Source organism: Nerophis ophidion, linkage group LG28 (assembly GCF_033978795.1).
Source record: "Nerophis ophidion isolate RoL-2023_Sa linkage group LG28, RoL_Noph_v1.0, whole genome shotgun sequence".
NCBI classification, from domain to species: Eukaryota; Metazoa; Chordata; class Actinopteri; order Syngnathiformes; family Syngnathidae; genus Nerophis; species Nerophis ophidion.
The window spans coordinates 18,407,278-18,424,130 of NC_084638.1; the positions used below are offsets into that span (position 1 = coordinate 18,407,278).

The following is a 16,853-nucleotide window of genomic DNA, read 5'->3' on the forward strand; positions in this document are numbered from 1 at the left end:
CCCAGAGCCCAAAAAGTCTGCGGGCTATAGAGCGTTTTCCGTTCGGGCTCCATTACTCTGGAATACTCTCCCGGTAACAGTTCGAGATGCCACCTCAGTAGAAGCATTTAAGTCTCACCTTAAAACCCATTTGTATACGCTAGCCTTTAAATAGACTCCCTTTTTAGACCAGTTGATCTGCCGTTTCTTTTCTTTTTATCCTCTGTCCCACTGGAGGGGTCCGGTCCGGTGGCCATGGATGAGGTGCTGGCTGTCCTTAGTCGGGACCCAGGATGGACCGCTCGTCCAGAGCCAGGCCGCAGATGGACCGCTCGCCTGTGTATCGGCTGGGACATCTCTGCGCTGCTGATCCGCCTCCGTTTGTAGTGGTTTCCTGGTGGCTCCACTGTGGACGGGACTCTCTCTGCCGTGTTGGATCCACTTTGGACTGGACTCTCAGGGTTGTTTTGGATCCACTACGGATTGAACTTTCACAGTATCATGTTAGACCCGCTCGACATCCATTGCTTTCGGTTCCCTTAGAGCGGAGGGGGGGGGTTGCCCACATATGCGGTCCTCCTCTCCAAGGTTTCTCATAGTCATCATTGTCACCGACGTCCCACTGGGTGTGAGTCCCACTGGGTGTGAGTTTTCCTTGCCCTTATGTGGGCCTACCGAGGATGTCGTGGTGGTCTGTGCAGCCCTTTGAGACACTAGTGATTTAGGGCTATATGAATAATCATTGATTGATGATTGATTGATGTTCTTAGCGCGCCTGAAATGTGCTGTCTGCACTATCAAAGTGCATGTTGTAGCCAAGTGTATTTCATATGCAGGTAATACCTGGTCATACTTAACAAGTCGCAGAAAAAGAAAATTTGGTGGTGTAAATCAGATCGCATTGAAAATATAGAACTCCTGTGAATGCAATAAAAGACAATGGAAAATAAAGTCAACCCGATAATCGTACATTGCGGATATCACCCAGAGCCCAGTTTTCAACACCAGATCATCCCACAAAAATGTGCAGAAAACCGAAGCAAACAAATTATAAAGAATGTAAACCTAGTTCATAGTTGTTAGTTTGTTTCCTTTCATGCCAAACAAACACATACCAATCGTTGGTTAGAAGGCGATCGCCGAATTCGTCCTCGCTTTCTCTCATGTCGCTGGCTGTCGTGTCGTTTTCGTCGGTTTCGCTTGCATACGGTTCAAAGCGATATGGCTTTGAACCGTAAAGGGAATGAAAGGATTTGTCACAGTGATAACATGTGAAGTGAGTGTTGTCAGTGTGACATGTCTTATCATCTTCAGAGTCTTCATCATCAGTGTCAGGAGAGTGTGACGTTGTGTCCTCACTATCTGATAGTGGAGCTAAGAGCTTGTCTGCTTGTGATCCTCCACAGTGGTCTCCATCAGCTTCTGTTGTCATGTGTTGTGTTGAGCTGCTGCTTGGAGGCTCCGCCTCTCTCTTCTCCTCATTTTCACCTTTGACCTCATCATCTTCACTCTTCACAGGGACACCAGTCACTGGGAACTCCTCCAACCATTTAGGCTGACTGATGTGGTGTTCCGCCTTTTCTTCTTTAATGTGTGGCGGCTCTTGGTCCTCCTCTTCCTCTTTAGAGTAGAGGGTCAGTGGGTCCACCTCTTCCTTTTTAATGTGAGGGGTCAGCGTGTTCTCTTGCCCCTGAAAGTGAGGGGTCAGCGGGTCCTCCTCTACCTTTTTGATGTGTAATATCAGTGGGTCCTCTGCTTGCCTTTTAATGTGAAGGGTCAGTTTAACATTATGGGTCTGTGGCGTCTTGTCTTCCTCTTTAATGTGTGTGTGTGTGGGGGGGGGGGGGGGGGGGCTGTGCCTCCTCCCCTCCGTCTTTGATGTGTTGGGAATGTGGTACCTCTTCTTCCTTGTGTATGTGGGGGGACAGTGGTTCCTCCTCCTGCTCATGAGGAAGATGTTCTTCATCGAGGTCTGCGGGACAAGAGAAAACAAACATTCTTTAGAAAAGTCCAGCTTTGCTCAGTCACATGAGATATTGTCCTGCACCAACATATGATCCCACAATCTCATCAGTTTCCCTTCACAGCAGTCAGGGTACTTCCAGCTGACACATGGAGAAGACCTTCAGGGGAATGCCTTCCCAGACCAACGTCCAATCCACCTTATTCATATACAAACATTCTAAAAGTAATTCCTGCAATCCTTAATGGTAGACACCATATGTGAAAGTGTGCTGCTCTTCCTCTGAATAAGTCATACACACACAGGAAATAATGTACCACATGGCAGCTTCCACGCAGTAGTACTAGTGATGAGCTCCCCCTGCTGGTGGACAATAATTACTGTGATTTTCACATTCATCTTTAGAGACATGTCTGCTCTAAAAAAAGCATGAGCACAGTCAACATGTTGGCCAAAAAAGATGACATCTGTTTTGCAACTATTCCTTCAAAATATAACTTGTTTACCTTATTATTAATTGTAATAATGGATTAGATTAATTTTGTGTGTTTCAAAGACACTCAAATTGTGTTAGAGTGAGAACTGAGAAGGCATCATTCATGCAGTCTACACATTCAATCATAATCAGACATACTTTTTTAATCCCCGAGGGGAAATTGAAATTTTCAGCAATATGGTAAGCTACATTTAATTATAATAATAATAATAATAATAATAAGTAGATGAGGCAATTGTTCAAGGAAATGTGTGTAAATGATCCAATGCTGAAATTTAACTGAAATGCTGACAGAATGTAGTATGAATGTAAGAATAATTTGCATGTTGGAATGGTTTCAATGTTAAAGAGTTGGAATTTCCAGGAAAACCGAAATTTGGTTTGGAACTTGGGAAAGTGTGAGTTTGAATGTCCAGGATGACTGAGTGGAATATGTTTGTCATGATCCACGACTTCGATCATGCCATGTTCTGGTGTGGGTTCGGTTTTCTGTTTTGTTATCACAGCCTGTTTGTTATTCGGCATCCTTAGTTCCCGGTGGCACTTCCTGTTTTGTTTCTGTTGTCATTAGTGTCACCTGTCTCTTGTTTGTTGTCGCGTACCTGATTTGTGATTATCTCCTTATTTAAGACTGCCTTTGTTTGGCATTCGCTCTCGGACTCTAGTTTACTTTACACGCAACAGGTGACGTCGCATTCCCGCATTGTGGTAAATACTATTTTTGTACTTGTTAGCTTCCACGCTTTTCGTTTGTTTAATTCCCTAGCTCACATGCTAGCATTCTTAGTTCCTACTAGCTCCCATGCTAGTTCTGATTGTTTAGTTTGTTAGTGCCTTCGTGCAAGTGTTTTGTTTCCTAGTCTGTTTTGTAGTGTTAAATAAATCATCATCCTTACCTTCACGCTGTGTTCCATCTCCGCTGCACCCACGAGAGAGCGCAAACGCACCACGATGCCACCCAAGCGTCACAGTGTTGATGTTGGAATGGTTTGAATAGGTTGAAAAATGTGGGAATTGTTCAACTTGGAAAAGTGTTGCTCCGGTGGGTGTACGGATGTGTCGAAGGTACGTAGACACAGAAAACTCCCTCACAAGTATGTTTGTGTGAGTGACTGAAATATTTAAATTCAATGTCCAGTCATTGTGAGGAGAAGCAACATTTGTTAGGGAAAATAATGTGTTCTGGACCACTCATTCATCCTCTGAACACGCAACCATCCCGTCCTCGAGGCGGTCATTGGAAATAGCGACTTAACTACGACGCTAAAGCTAGCAAAGAAAATGAATACACCCACAACACATCTCATCTGCTTGTGTTGTTGTGAACGACATCATCATTGTTGGAATAATGTACAAACCGGACAGCAGTCGCAACTGCCGCCTCCACATATCAAGCTGAGAACAGCACTTCCCCCTTCACAATAATAGGTCTGAATGTCCTAAGAAAATAAAGGTTTCAAATAAGCACCTTACGCAAGTATAATGAACTTTTTGATGCATTTACACAATTATTATACTTTGACCCAGAGTACGGGTCAAAATCGTCCAAAGATTTATTGCACAAATAAATGTGAGCGATTCTGCATTTAATTAACAAACTGGAAAAAAAATAACATTTGCCTTGGTGCCCTTCTAACTCGCCTTGGTGCCCTAAAATATGAGCCCTCTTTTAAGGCAACACTTGTCTTGACCTTAAAAAGTAAAAATTTGAGGCCTTTTTCCCATCCATCCATTTTCTACGGTTTGTCCCTTTTGGGCTCACAAGCGGGCGGAAGGCGGCGTACACCCTGGAAAATTCCATAAAACCTTTACACTATTTATTTAAATTGTATCCTAATTAAAAATGTATCGTCCAGTTTGTGGCTACTATAAGGCATTTTTCCAGAGGATATGCATTTTTACAGGATGTTTTAAAGAGATATCATTTTAAAAAATGACTTCTGGGTATATTTTATTGATCAACTAATCAGTGAGCAGAAGAGAGGCCCGCTCATTGACTCCATTGTTAAAATTAGGATAGTCAAGATTTTGCTAACATTTGCTTAGGACTTAGGATGCTAAAAAATAAAAACAAGTTATTGTCTTACATATCGGTTGTGAATGAGTCAAAAAAAAAATAAAAATCAGATCCCCTTTGATATTTTTTCTACATCCTGTGAACGAACTGATGCTGTGGTGAAAATGAGAAAAAATATAAATGTTGGGAAAATGCAAATTTCAGCAAAAATGGCTGACCAACTTTTTAAAACCTAGTTAGAGATTGTATGTAGTAAACCCAGAGAGGCATGTGTATGTTGTAAAATGATGTTAGAATCAGCATTATTATTTAGTCCGCCCCCAGCCCAGCTCTGACTTATTCCACCACTGACAGTTTATTGTACAAATGGACAGGGATATGTAACTCATCTTTAGTAGTTAAATTCGAAAGAACACCGACAACCACATGGTTGCAAGACCAGTTGCAAGCAGCAGACGGAATGCATCATCCTCACAAGACAACACAACTTCTTATTCACAATGTATTAAGGATAGTGTAATTCATTAAATACAAAGTTAGTAAAGATGTGAGATCAAAAAGTGAACAAACCTGTTCTGTGTAACACAACTTGAGGCTCCTTGAAAACAGTGTTCAGTAGTTGATGTTGTTGCTCCTTCTCCTCTTTTGTTGGAAAAAGTTCCTCCTCATACTTTGCTATCGTTCTTTCGCACATTTTCACACAATCACAACACTTTATTCTCACATTTGATCTCTACTTAGCGATGTGTTGATAACGTCCGCGTCTCTTTGTTAGCAGCTAACAAGCTAAGCTAACTAGCGAGCTAAGCTAACTAACAAGCAAAGATAGCACGAGAAGCGGCATCGAGACGACTTTATCCTTAAAGAAAGAATCAAAGATGTATTGTATACACCGTAAATATGTCTTCTTCTTCTTCTTCTTCTTCTTTTATTTTTATGGCGGTTGGCAAGCAACCTTCTAGTGTGCATTACCGCCACCTACTGTAATGGAGTGTGGACCGAGGTGGATCCCTACTCTATATTCTTTTACTTAACCCAGTGTTTTTTAAATATGTGTATATTGCTTTATATCCTATGTTTTCTGAATGCAATCCTAATATATCTCCCACTTCTAACCTAATATTTTCTTTTGCTAACTTATTTTCCAGTATTTCTCTTTCTCTATTATATTTCCTACATTGTATTAAGACATGGTCAACATTTTCTATCTGGTGGCAAAAATCACACAGCCCTGTAGTATGTTTGCCTAACAATTTTAGTGAGCTATTTAGATATGTATGGCCTAATCTCATTCTAGTAATAATGTCTTCTTCTTTCCTATTTCTACCCCCTCCTCTCATTACACCTACTTTCCTCTGGACTTTGTAAAACTCTCTACCTTTTGTTTCCTTATTCCAATTATCCTGCCACTTTTTATTGTGTTCTATCTTAATGATCTTCTTCACTTCTTCTTTACTGTGCTTAATCTCCATGTTTACTTATTTTTTAGTGCTTTTTTGTTTTGCATATCTATTAGCTAATTCATTCTCCACAACTCTTACATGAGCAGGGACCCAGAGAAATGTTACCACACCTCCCGCTTTATTTATCCTGTAGATTGCCTGAACTATTTCATAAACTATATCTAGTCTTGTTTCTGATGTTATGTTTTTTATGCTTGTCAATGCACTACTGGAGTCCGAGCACACGACTACTTTCCTAGCTTTGTTTTCCTCTATCCAGTTAACTGCCATATAAATTGCTACCAATTCCCCAGTAAAAACAGATAGTTTATCACTAATTCTTTTATTCAACACTATATTTCTCTGTGGGATAACTGCAGCAGCTCCTACTTTACTATTTATAGTTTTTGATGCATCTGTGTATATCATAATATTATCAAAAAACATTTCCTCAATCCGTTGTTCTATTTGGTAACTATTTAAATGTCTATTCTTCAGTAACTGCATGTCTACCTTTGGGTTTTCATACATCCACGGTGGTATTGCAGGAATTGGTACTGTAGGGCTCACTTTAATATTGTCAATTTGTGTTTTTTTACATATATCTCCTATTATCCACCCAAAACTATTCATTTTTTTCTTCCCTTTTTCTTGGCAATTTATTAGCACTTGACGGGTTGGATGTCCTTGCTTGGATCCTTTTAAGTTTGCCCAATAAACTGCTGAGAGTTGATCTCTCCTCATTTCCAAAGGTTTTTCATTCATTTCTACTTGTAATGCTGCCACTGGAGTAGATTTAGTAGCTCCACAACATAATCTTAACGCCTGTGACTGGATCCGGTCTATTTTCTCAAGTAGAGTTTTTGAAGCAGATTGATAAATAATGCATCCGTAGTCGATAACAGACCGAATTAAAGTGATATATATTGTTTTCAATGTCAACCTATCAGCCCCCCAATCTTTACCCCTCAAAGCCCTCATTATATTTAACACCTTTTTACTTTTCTCCACTATCTTGCTGATGTGGGTTGACCAGTTAATATTTTTATCAAACCATATTCCTAAATATTTAAATACTTGTACCTCTTCTATGTTTTCTCCATAGAGTTTTATTTGGAGCTTGTTTTGTACTTTCCTCTTCGTAAAATTTATGACTTTTGTCTTTCCAACAGAGAATCTTAAACCCCAAGCCGTCCCCCAGTCTTGAACATTATTTACCGCTTTTTGAATCTTCTTTTCTATATGATTTGTATTTCTACCTCTCTTCCACATCACTCCATCATCAGCAAACAATGCCACCTCCACTAACCCTTCCACTTCACTAAAAACTTCATTTATCATGATGGAAAATAGTACTGGACTTATTATACTCCCTTGTGGGGTCCCATTTTCCACTTCGTATTCTCTGCTATATTCATTCTCTATTTTTACTAATAATGTTTTACTTGTTAAAAAGTATTTTATCCATCTGTACGTTCTTCCTCTAATCCCAATCCTATTTAGTTTCATCAGCAACCCCTGTTTCGACAACATATTATACGCTTTCTCTATGTCAAAAAATACCGCAATTATACTTTCTTTATTTATTTGTCACTTTCTAATTTCCTCTTCCAGCTGCACTGCTGGGTCATTTGTGCTTCTTGCTTTGCGAAAACCACTTTGGTAGTTTTTTTATTACTTCTTTTGACTCTAAATAATATACCAGTCTTTCATTAATAATGTTTTCCATTACTTTGCCCAAATTTGAGGTCAATGCTATCGGCCTATAATTTCCTGCCTCTTTCGGATCTTTCCCTTGCTTGCATATTGGAATTATTACAGCTGTTTTCCACTCATCTGGTAATTTTCCTTCTTCATATATCCTATTATATAATTTCAAGACCACTTCTTTGCCGATGCTACCTAAATTTTTGATCATTTGATAACTCACCAGGTCTTTCCCTGGCGTCGTATTTTTAACTTTTTTTAAAATTCGAACCATTTCATCCAAAGAAAATGTCATATCCATAGTGTTGATAAAACTATTATCGTTGTCTTCCTTCATTTCCTCAATATTTAAACTAATTGTTTCTTCTCTCTTTTGTTTTTCTACATTTCTCAAATGATCATTACTGTGCACTTTAACAAAGGTTTTTGCTAAAAGTTCTGCTTTTTCTTTATTTCCTACCACACTCCGCATTCCATCTTTCATCACATGATTTTTATGTTCTTTTCTGACCCCTGACATTCTCTTGATCATTCCCCACACTTGGCTTAAAGGAGTAGTTCTATTTAGTGTTTCACAAAAAGTTCTCCAATGGTGTTTTCTTGTTTTTTTAATAACATACCTTACTCTAGCTTGATGCCTTTTATATTGGATCATGTCTTGGAAATTATGTGTTCTTCTCAATATTCTAAATGCTCTATTCCGTTCTTGTATTGCATCTGTACACTCTTGTGTCCACCACGGCACTATCTTCCTTCTTCTCCCTATACTATTCCTTGGTATGCTCTGTTCGGCTGCTTCTATTTTGCACTTTGTAATATCTGTATTTAATTGTTCAATATCTTGATTTATATCTACTTCCTTTAAAGTTATGTCGGTAATTTCCCTAAATTTCTCCCAGTCACCATGATTATACTTCCATCTTCCTTCTATCCTAGTGCTTTCTGTCCTATGATTTATGTTTATGTGAATGAAGATTGGATAGTGATCGCTTCCCATTGTGCTGTATTTATTTACTTCCCACTCCACCTTTCCTGCTAACCCTTGTTACACTAGTGTTAAATCTATTGCTGTTTCTTTACCCGTGACAACATCTAACCTTGTTCCCGACCCATCATTCACACACACCAGTTCTTTTTCCTCCAAAAGTGCTTCCAATGTATCCCCATTCCAGTCATCCCTTTCACCCCACATTGTGCTATGTGCATTAAAGTCACCACACCAAATAATATTGCCACTCCAGTGCTCCATTATTGTTTCTAGTTGGTGAATTTCTAATTTCTTGCATGGATTATAGAAGTTTAGTACTTTGTATCTTTCTTTATTATTCCATACTTCTACTCCTACTATCTCTAGTTCTTGTTTTACTTTTAATATTGAATAATGCATATCTTCCTTAATAAATATGGCACATCCTCCTCCTTGCCCATCATTCCTATCTTTACGTATCGTTATATATCCTTTTATTATAAAGTTTAATTTTGGCTTCAGCCATGTTTCTTGAATACATATTATATGTGGTTTATTTTTCATATTATTAATATATCCCTTTAATTCCTGTCCGTTTGCTATCAAACTTCTGGCATTCCACTGAACAATTAACATGGCGTTGGATTGTGGTCACATGACTCGGTCTCGTCTACTCTCTGTAGCTCACCTTGCACCTGTTCCCAGGATAGTTCTTTTAAATTTAAAAACTTTGCTGCTGCTTTGACAATTATTTTGATTTTCTCAGTCTTGTTTCTAGCCTGTTCTGTACAATTTATTACATAAGCCAGGAATACAACTAGTTTGTCCATGGAAATTCCTGTATTTGCTGCCTCTTGTTTTTTATTTCTTGAACTATTTTCACTTCTGTCCTGTTCTGCACTTTCTTGATTTCTTATTTTAACTGCCTCTGCGTATGTAATATTTCTTTCAACTCTGATTTGCTGCACTTCTGTTGCCTGTCTTCTTATGATGCAGCCCCCATACGCTGCTGTGTGATTCCCGCCACAATTACAACACTTGACCTGTTCATTTTCTCCACATTGTCCATATTCATGCTCTCCTCCACACCGTCCACATCTCATCTTAGCATGACACACACTACTATGTGCCCATAGCGTTGGCACTTGAAACAACGTACTGGGGGTGGCACGTAAGCTCTAACATAGAAGCTTAAATACCCAATCATGATTCTCTCTGGTAGGACCTCCTCTGCAAATTGCACTAGCACGGATTCGCTCTCAGTCTTTTCACCGTTCCTAAATGCCATCATTCTTTTCATCATAGTGACAGTTCCTCCTTTTATTTCTTTTTTCAGATCATCTAAATTTTCTCCTCTTGGGATTCCTGTCACGTCTCCTCTTGCCCCCTTTCGTTCTCCCACTTCGATTTTTTCCTTTATTATTTTGTTGCACAGTTTTTGCAATCGCATTGCTTTGTTCTTTCGCTCTCCATTTTTGCATTTAATCAACAGCCGTCCGTCCCTGAGCACCTTCGCTATCTCCACCTCTCCAATATCCTTCTTTAATCCCTTAACCAGTGTCATCAAACTAATGTCATTCATATCTTGGTTTGATTTAAATGTATAAATTATCTTATATTCATCCATCATAACCCTTTTCCTCTTATCAACCTCTTCATCGTCTTCATGCACTCTTTTAGTACTCGACTTTCCTTCACTCCCTCCTCTCCCCTTCTTTCCTCTCTCCCCTCTAGTCCTATCAATTTCCATACTATCCTCATACATCCCGTCACTATCCCCTTCCATCTCGATCCAGTCACAAAACAGCTTATGCTCAACCGCCAAAACAGATTTAGATACTCTCGCCGCCGCCAAATTCACTCCAAATGTTTGGTAGTTCCGCGTCTCTCCTTCCGGAAGCTTCCAACCTCCTTGTCCCAACTCAAGAGTGTCTCAAGACCAACACGTCCCCATAAATATTTCAAACTGGAGAACAAATAATAAGACTGACTTATTAGCGTCCTGCTCACTTCTTTATCCTTCGATGTGCTTTCACGACAGTTAGCACACCTGACGTTACAAGGCAGTACTGCTCTGTTCTGCTGCCTTCCATTTACCCCGGAAGCTGGGATGACGTCAGAGCCGAGTGGACAAAGAGAAAACACAGACGCTATTGCGTCAAATTCCAGTTAAGGATAGTATTAATTACCTAGGAATACTTATCACTAAAAATCAGAGTTCTATATCGGTCTTGAACTTTAATCCAATTATAGAAAAAACTAAGAAAAGATTGAACCAATGGCTACAGGGAGATTTATCCTTAAAAGGCAGAACCTTGCTTTCCAAAACAGAAGGTATCTCCAGGCTTACGTATGCAGCTATTTCTTTCGATGTTAATCAAAAAATATGTAAAACTGTTGACAAAATACTGGTTGACTTTATTTGGAAAAAAAAATCATTGTATTACGAAATCTATTATAATGAACAATTCCAATCAGGGTGGTCTATAAACGTTCTTGATATCACTACACTAAACAACACCTTTAAAATTAATTGGATAAGACACTACTTGAAAGACCCTACCTCAATTTGGAACTTTATTTCTCATCATGTATTCTCTAACCTTGGAGGCCTAACATTTTTGCTATTGTGTAATAACATTGATAGGATTCCTGTTGTGGCCCTGCGATGAGGTGGCGACTTGTCCAGGGTGTACACCGCCTTCCGCCCGATTGTAGCTGAGATAGGCGCCAGTGCCCCCCGCGAGCCCAAAAGGGAATAAGCGGTAGAAAATGGATGGATGGATGGATTCCTGTTGCACTCTCAAACTTCCACAAACAAGCCCTTCTAGCATGGTCTCTTGTATACAAGCACAATTTTCACCTACCAAATATTTAATCTGGAACAATAAAGACATATGTTACAAAAGGAAATATATTTTCCTCAACAATTGGTTTAAAAATAACATTATTTTAGTGAGTCAGCTTTTCAATACGGAAGGTCAACTTTTTAATTACCAAGAATTTCTCAACCATTTTAAGATACCTGTGACTCACAAACAATTTGCCATTGTATTTGATGCCATTCCAACAGGTGTTATTATGTTGTACAGGGCTTACACACCTGATCCACTTGACACTCCTGTGGAGAAACTTTGCTTTGATCAGAAAAATAACATAACAATCTGCAGCTTATTCCAAAATGATTGTGTGTCTGTCTTCTATGTAATTGCCCTCTGGAATAATGTTGTAAATGACATCTGTTGGGTCAAAACGTGGTCCCTTCCTAACAGGTATTTACTTAGCAACAAAGTAAAAGAGATATCTTTTAAAATCATTCATGGTTATTACCCTGTAAAGACTGTGATGGTTAAATACAAGAAGGACATTGATGTTACCTGCACCTTTTGTAACATGCACCCAGAGACTGTCAACCACTTGTTTTGGACTTGTGAAAACACTCCATCACTATGGCAGGGCATCTGTCGCTTCATCCTGGACAATATTCATGACAAATGTGTGTTTTGTTTTAAAGATGTGATATTTGGTTTTACACTGTATGAACAAAAATTTGAAAAGGAATTCTACCTTTACAACCTCATTATTATATTGGCTAAGTTTTATATTCATACATTTTAGTTTCTCAATACCCGACCTATCTTTTGTGCCTTTAAAAAAGATTAAGAACTCTAAATTAAAATGCTCTCTACCTCTAACAAGAAAAAAGCTGTGAAAACGATGATGCTGTGTTCCAAATTTAAGTTATTTACTGAATCTGAGTGAGCCTATGGCTTTGCACTGTGTTTATTATATGTATATATACATATATATATATACATATATATATACATATATATATATATATATATATATATATATATATGTATATATATATATATATATATATATATATATATATGCATATATATATATATATATATATATATATATGTATATATATATATATATATATATGTATATATATATATCCATATATATATATATATATATATATATATATATATGTATATATATATATATATATATATGGATGTATATATGGATATATATATATATATGGATATATATATGGATGGATATATATATATATATATATATATATATATATATATATATATATATATATATATATATATATATATATATATATATATATATATATATATATATATATATATTAGTTACCTTGAATATACAACCCCCTGGCACTGTTTTGGTGTGTACTGTTTTTGTACTTATTTTGATTATTGTTTCTCATCTGTTTGTAAATGTTGAAATTTATAAATAAAAGTAAAAAAAAAAAAAAAAGCTCCAGCGACATCACGTTCTGTGGTATCTGAATGTTTTATTAATGTTTTTATACAAAAATACATTTTCTAGGAGTAAAAGGGAACAACAATAAAAATATGTAGAAGGGTAGATTTAGTTGTAATTACAGAAGGTGACGAACTTTCCCTAATAGCAATAAGTATTTAGCCCAAAGTTCAATACATGGCAATATTATACCACGGGAAATCGGACCATCCCATTCTTTTCTCCATGTTTCTGTATCTAAATGTGTTGATACAAAAAAGATTGTGTTTTTTTTCCTTCAGCCACATGTTTTCTTTTTCTGTTGTCTGCAAGAGCATTGCAATTACAATTCATTTATTTAACTTACTTATCTTTCTTATAAACCATGTGACCTGAGTAGATTAATTGTACATTTTATTGGTTCATATAAAGAATTATCAGAGCTGTTTGTCTATTTTATGGAGGGATGTAGTTCATCAAAGAACTGGCACCCAAGTATTGCTTTTGAATGGAGAATGGCTTCTGAATAGAATCTTGTGGAGGCCAAAGATTCACAGCCCGAGTAGCCAGTGAGAAGGTATATTTTGGAGCTGACAAATTGTAAACAGAGGTCACAACACTGGAAGTATATTATCCCAGGGGGAGTGGCTAAAGGATAGTTCTAGGATGTGATAGAGTGTGCAGTGTGTTTGGGGAAAGGTTCTCTTCTAAGAAGCAGCTGGACAAACAAAGTATGCTGCTGAGAACCTGCAGGACTGGAAATCAACTCTTTGACTTCAATTTTTATTCAGGCTTGAAAAAAAAAGATCCTCTTGGATCACATTTTTCAGGGCCTTACTATGCACCAACACTCTCCAAATCTTGTAAGCAAAAAATAAGAAAGTTTAGGAGCCCCGAAGCCAAACATCAAATATTAACTCTTGAAAATGTGAAAAATTGTGCTTCTCGCTCCAGATTCAAAAAGGGGTCATACTTGAACAAACTTCTCTTTGGGACTTTGACCAAACTTTGACCTGATGGCTCGCCACAGAACTTTCAACATTTATAACTTGGCTCCACAAACTGAGATTGTACTCAGAATTGGTACAAATGATGATGATGACACCCTGTCGTGCATAATGGGTCAGTACCTGTTGGTACCTATTGGTGGTGGGCGGAGCCTGGCGGCCAAAACCGCCCCTCGCCAGCAACCATCAAATTTTCTTTACTTCTCTTTAGATGATGTTCTCCTTGCAAACTGGTATGAGGCCTTTAGTTCGGGGTCTAATCGTGACTAGTCATTGATATCGATATCGACATCGCCCCCTTGTAGTGGAACATTATAACAGTCATAACTTCCTTCCACATGCTCCAATCTTCCTGTTTTGTTTTTTTATGGTCTGTCGAAATCATAGTCATTCTATAACCTCTACGCAAATTCAAAATTATATTTTTCATACTCGGCACATTTTCTAACAGAATCTTATTAATATGCTCAATAGGGTTCTATTCAAATGTAATACAAGTAATATGTAAGACTTTTTATGCACACTTAAGGAAAAGGTTCTAGGTGAAAAAGATGCCACCTCAATAAAAAGATTAATTATTTATCAATTTATTCATCATGAATGAATTTGGATCCAGAACACACATTGTTATATATCTGATTATTGTCACGCGTTCGGCGCACTTGTTGCGCGGAGTTGCCACTTCGTGGATGCACACACTACCAGTCAGCAGGATTGCAGGTAAGAATATGTTTTAATATAATAAAACAAAAGAACACTGGTGCAAAAAAGGAGAAAAACAAAGCGCGTGCCAATGCACGGAAAGCTAATGCTAAAAACGTAGCAGGAAACAGAAAACATTAAACGACGTGCCACACGCACGTGAAGCTAAGGTGGAACTTAGCACAAAATAATCGAGGGCAGAAGGATACCAAACGTGACGTGTTGCGAAAAGCAAGTAATGGACCGAGGACGAACTAAGGAATCAGGTGGGCTTAAATACACAAATGATAATCAACAACAGGTGTGACAGGAGCCCGTGAGGAGGAGCACAAAACGTTGCCATGGTGACTAAACAAACGGGGAAGTGCTCAAACACAAGGAATCGGCAGAGTCCAGAACTAAATACGAACAAAGACATATAAGCGGCAAAACAATAAACGATCCGCATACCGGATCGTGACAATTATATTATAATCGTTACTATAATTGAATGTAAGGTTGTTTAAAATAGTTTCACACAAAAAAGTGTGAATACATGTTGAAATGTGTGGGGTTGAATCATAATTGACATACCGGTAACACAATTAGTTATGGCAAATGCATTTTGTTTAAATGCCAACTATTGAAATTATATTTAATATACATATTGATTAAATGTCATTTAAAATGACTTCAACTTTATTCATGTTAATATAAGAGTTTATTTGCTAACCAGTTCTACTTCTGAGTTTTTTTTTTGTTTTTGTTTTTTTTATTGAACAATTAAACATACATAAACAATGTATGGACATTTTAAGGTACTTTCAATACAATATGGGTCAATGTTTTTTCAATATTTTACTCAGCAATATAAAACACATCACATTAAATCCAATCCTCCTAGAAAAAACCCTAGGAGTAAAAGGGAACAACAATAAAAACACGTGGAAGGGTAAGTTTAAAGAAATCAGGCTGTAATATCGCTACAATTTCTACCACTTTCACTCTTGTCATTGCAATGAATGTCGCACGGGGGCGCCACTGAACCCCATCATTAAAGCTTTGTTTGATATACTTTGAATTTATTTTTGAAAAACAATACACTGTTTTATATCACATTGTTATTGAAATAAATATTACAGCAAAGAAAAGCATGGTAACAGTGACAGCAGGCAATATCTTATATAGAGCTACCTCGTCGTCCACTCGGATAAGACGTCATTTCCAGCTTCCGGGGTAAACGAAAAACAGCGGAACGGAGCAGTACTGCCTTGGAACGTCACGTGTGCAGCACATGGACGTGAGCAAGACGCTAATAAGTCACTCTTATTATTTGTTATCCAGTTTGAAATAATTACGTCGTATATAATACATATTTGATTCTTTTTTTAGGATAAAGTCGTCTCGATGTGCTATCTTTGCTTGTTAGTTAGCTTAGCTCGCTAGTTAGCTTAGCTTGTTAGCTGCTAACAAAGAGACGCGGACGTTAAGGAGAGATCAAATGTGAGAGTAAAGTGTTGTGATTGTGTGAAAATGTGCGAAAGAACGATAGCAAAGTATGAGGATGAACTTTGTCCAACAAAAGAGGAGAAGGAGCGACAACATCAACTACTGGACGCTGTTTTCAAGGAGCCTCAAGTTGTGTTACACAGAACAGGTTTGTTGACTTCTTACTCTCACATCTTTACTAACTTTATATTTGCGACCCCCCCCAAAAAAGGGAATACGTGGTAGAAAATGGATGGATGGATGGATATTTGATTAATAACACTATGCGTAATATATTGTGAATAAGAAGTTGTGTTGTCTTGTGAGGATGATGTATTCCGTCTGCTGCTTGCAACGTGGTCTTGCAACCACGTGGTTGTCGGTGTTCTTTCGAATTTAACTACTAAAGATGAGTTACATATCCCAGTCCATTTGTACAATAAACTGTCAGTGGTGGAACAAGTGTGAGTTGGGCCGCTGACGAGCCCCATGACGGGGCCCCCTAAACCCAAATAATAAAGATAATTCTAACATCGTTTTACAACATACACATGCCTCTCTAGGTTTACTACAAACAATCTCTAACCAGGTTTTAAAAAGTTTGTCAGCCATTTTTGCTTTAATTTGCATTTTCCCGACATGAATTTATTTTCTCACTTTCACCACAGCATCAGCCCGTTCACAGGATGTAGAAAAATTATCAAAGGGGATCTGATTTTTTTCATGTTGCCTATCATTCAAAATCCATATGTATGACAAAAACATGTTTTTAATTTTTTATGCAATCAGAGTCCTAAACAAATGCTAGCAAAA

At 37.7% G+C, this 16,853-nt stretch overlaps 1 protein-coding gene across 1 annotated transcript in view; it reads left to right on the top strand.

Moving 5' to 3' along the window:
* The window catches only part of LOC133544923 (zinc finger protein 829-like), a 34,222-nt gene that overhangs the window by 7,781 nt on the left and 9,588 nt on the right, over positions 1-16,853 (top strand). The window contains exons 3-4 of the mRNA XM_061890168.1: positions 15,741-15,852; positions 16,138-16,209. Of these exons, the coding sequence (XP_061746152.1) occupies positions 15,741-15,852; positions 16,138-16,209 (184 nt within the window). The remainder of the gene's footprint in view (positions 1-15,740; positions 15,853-16,137; positions 16,210-16,853) is intronic.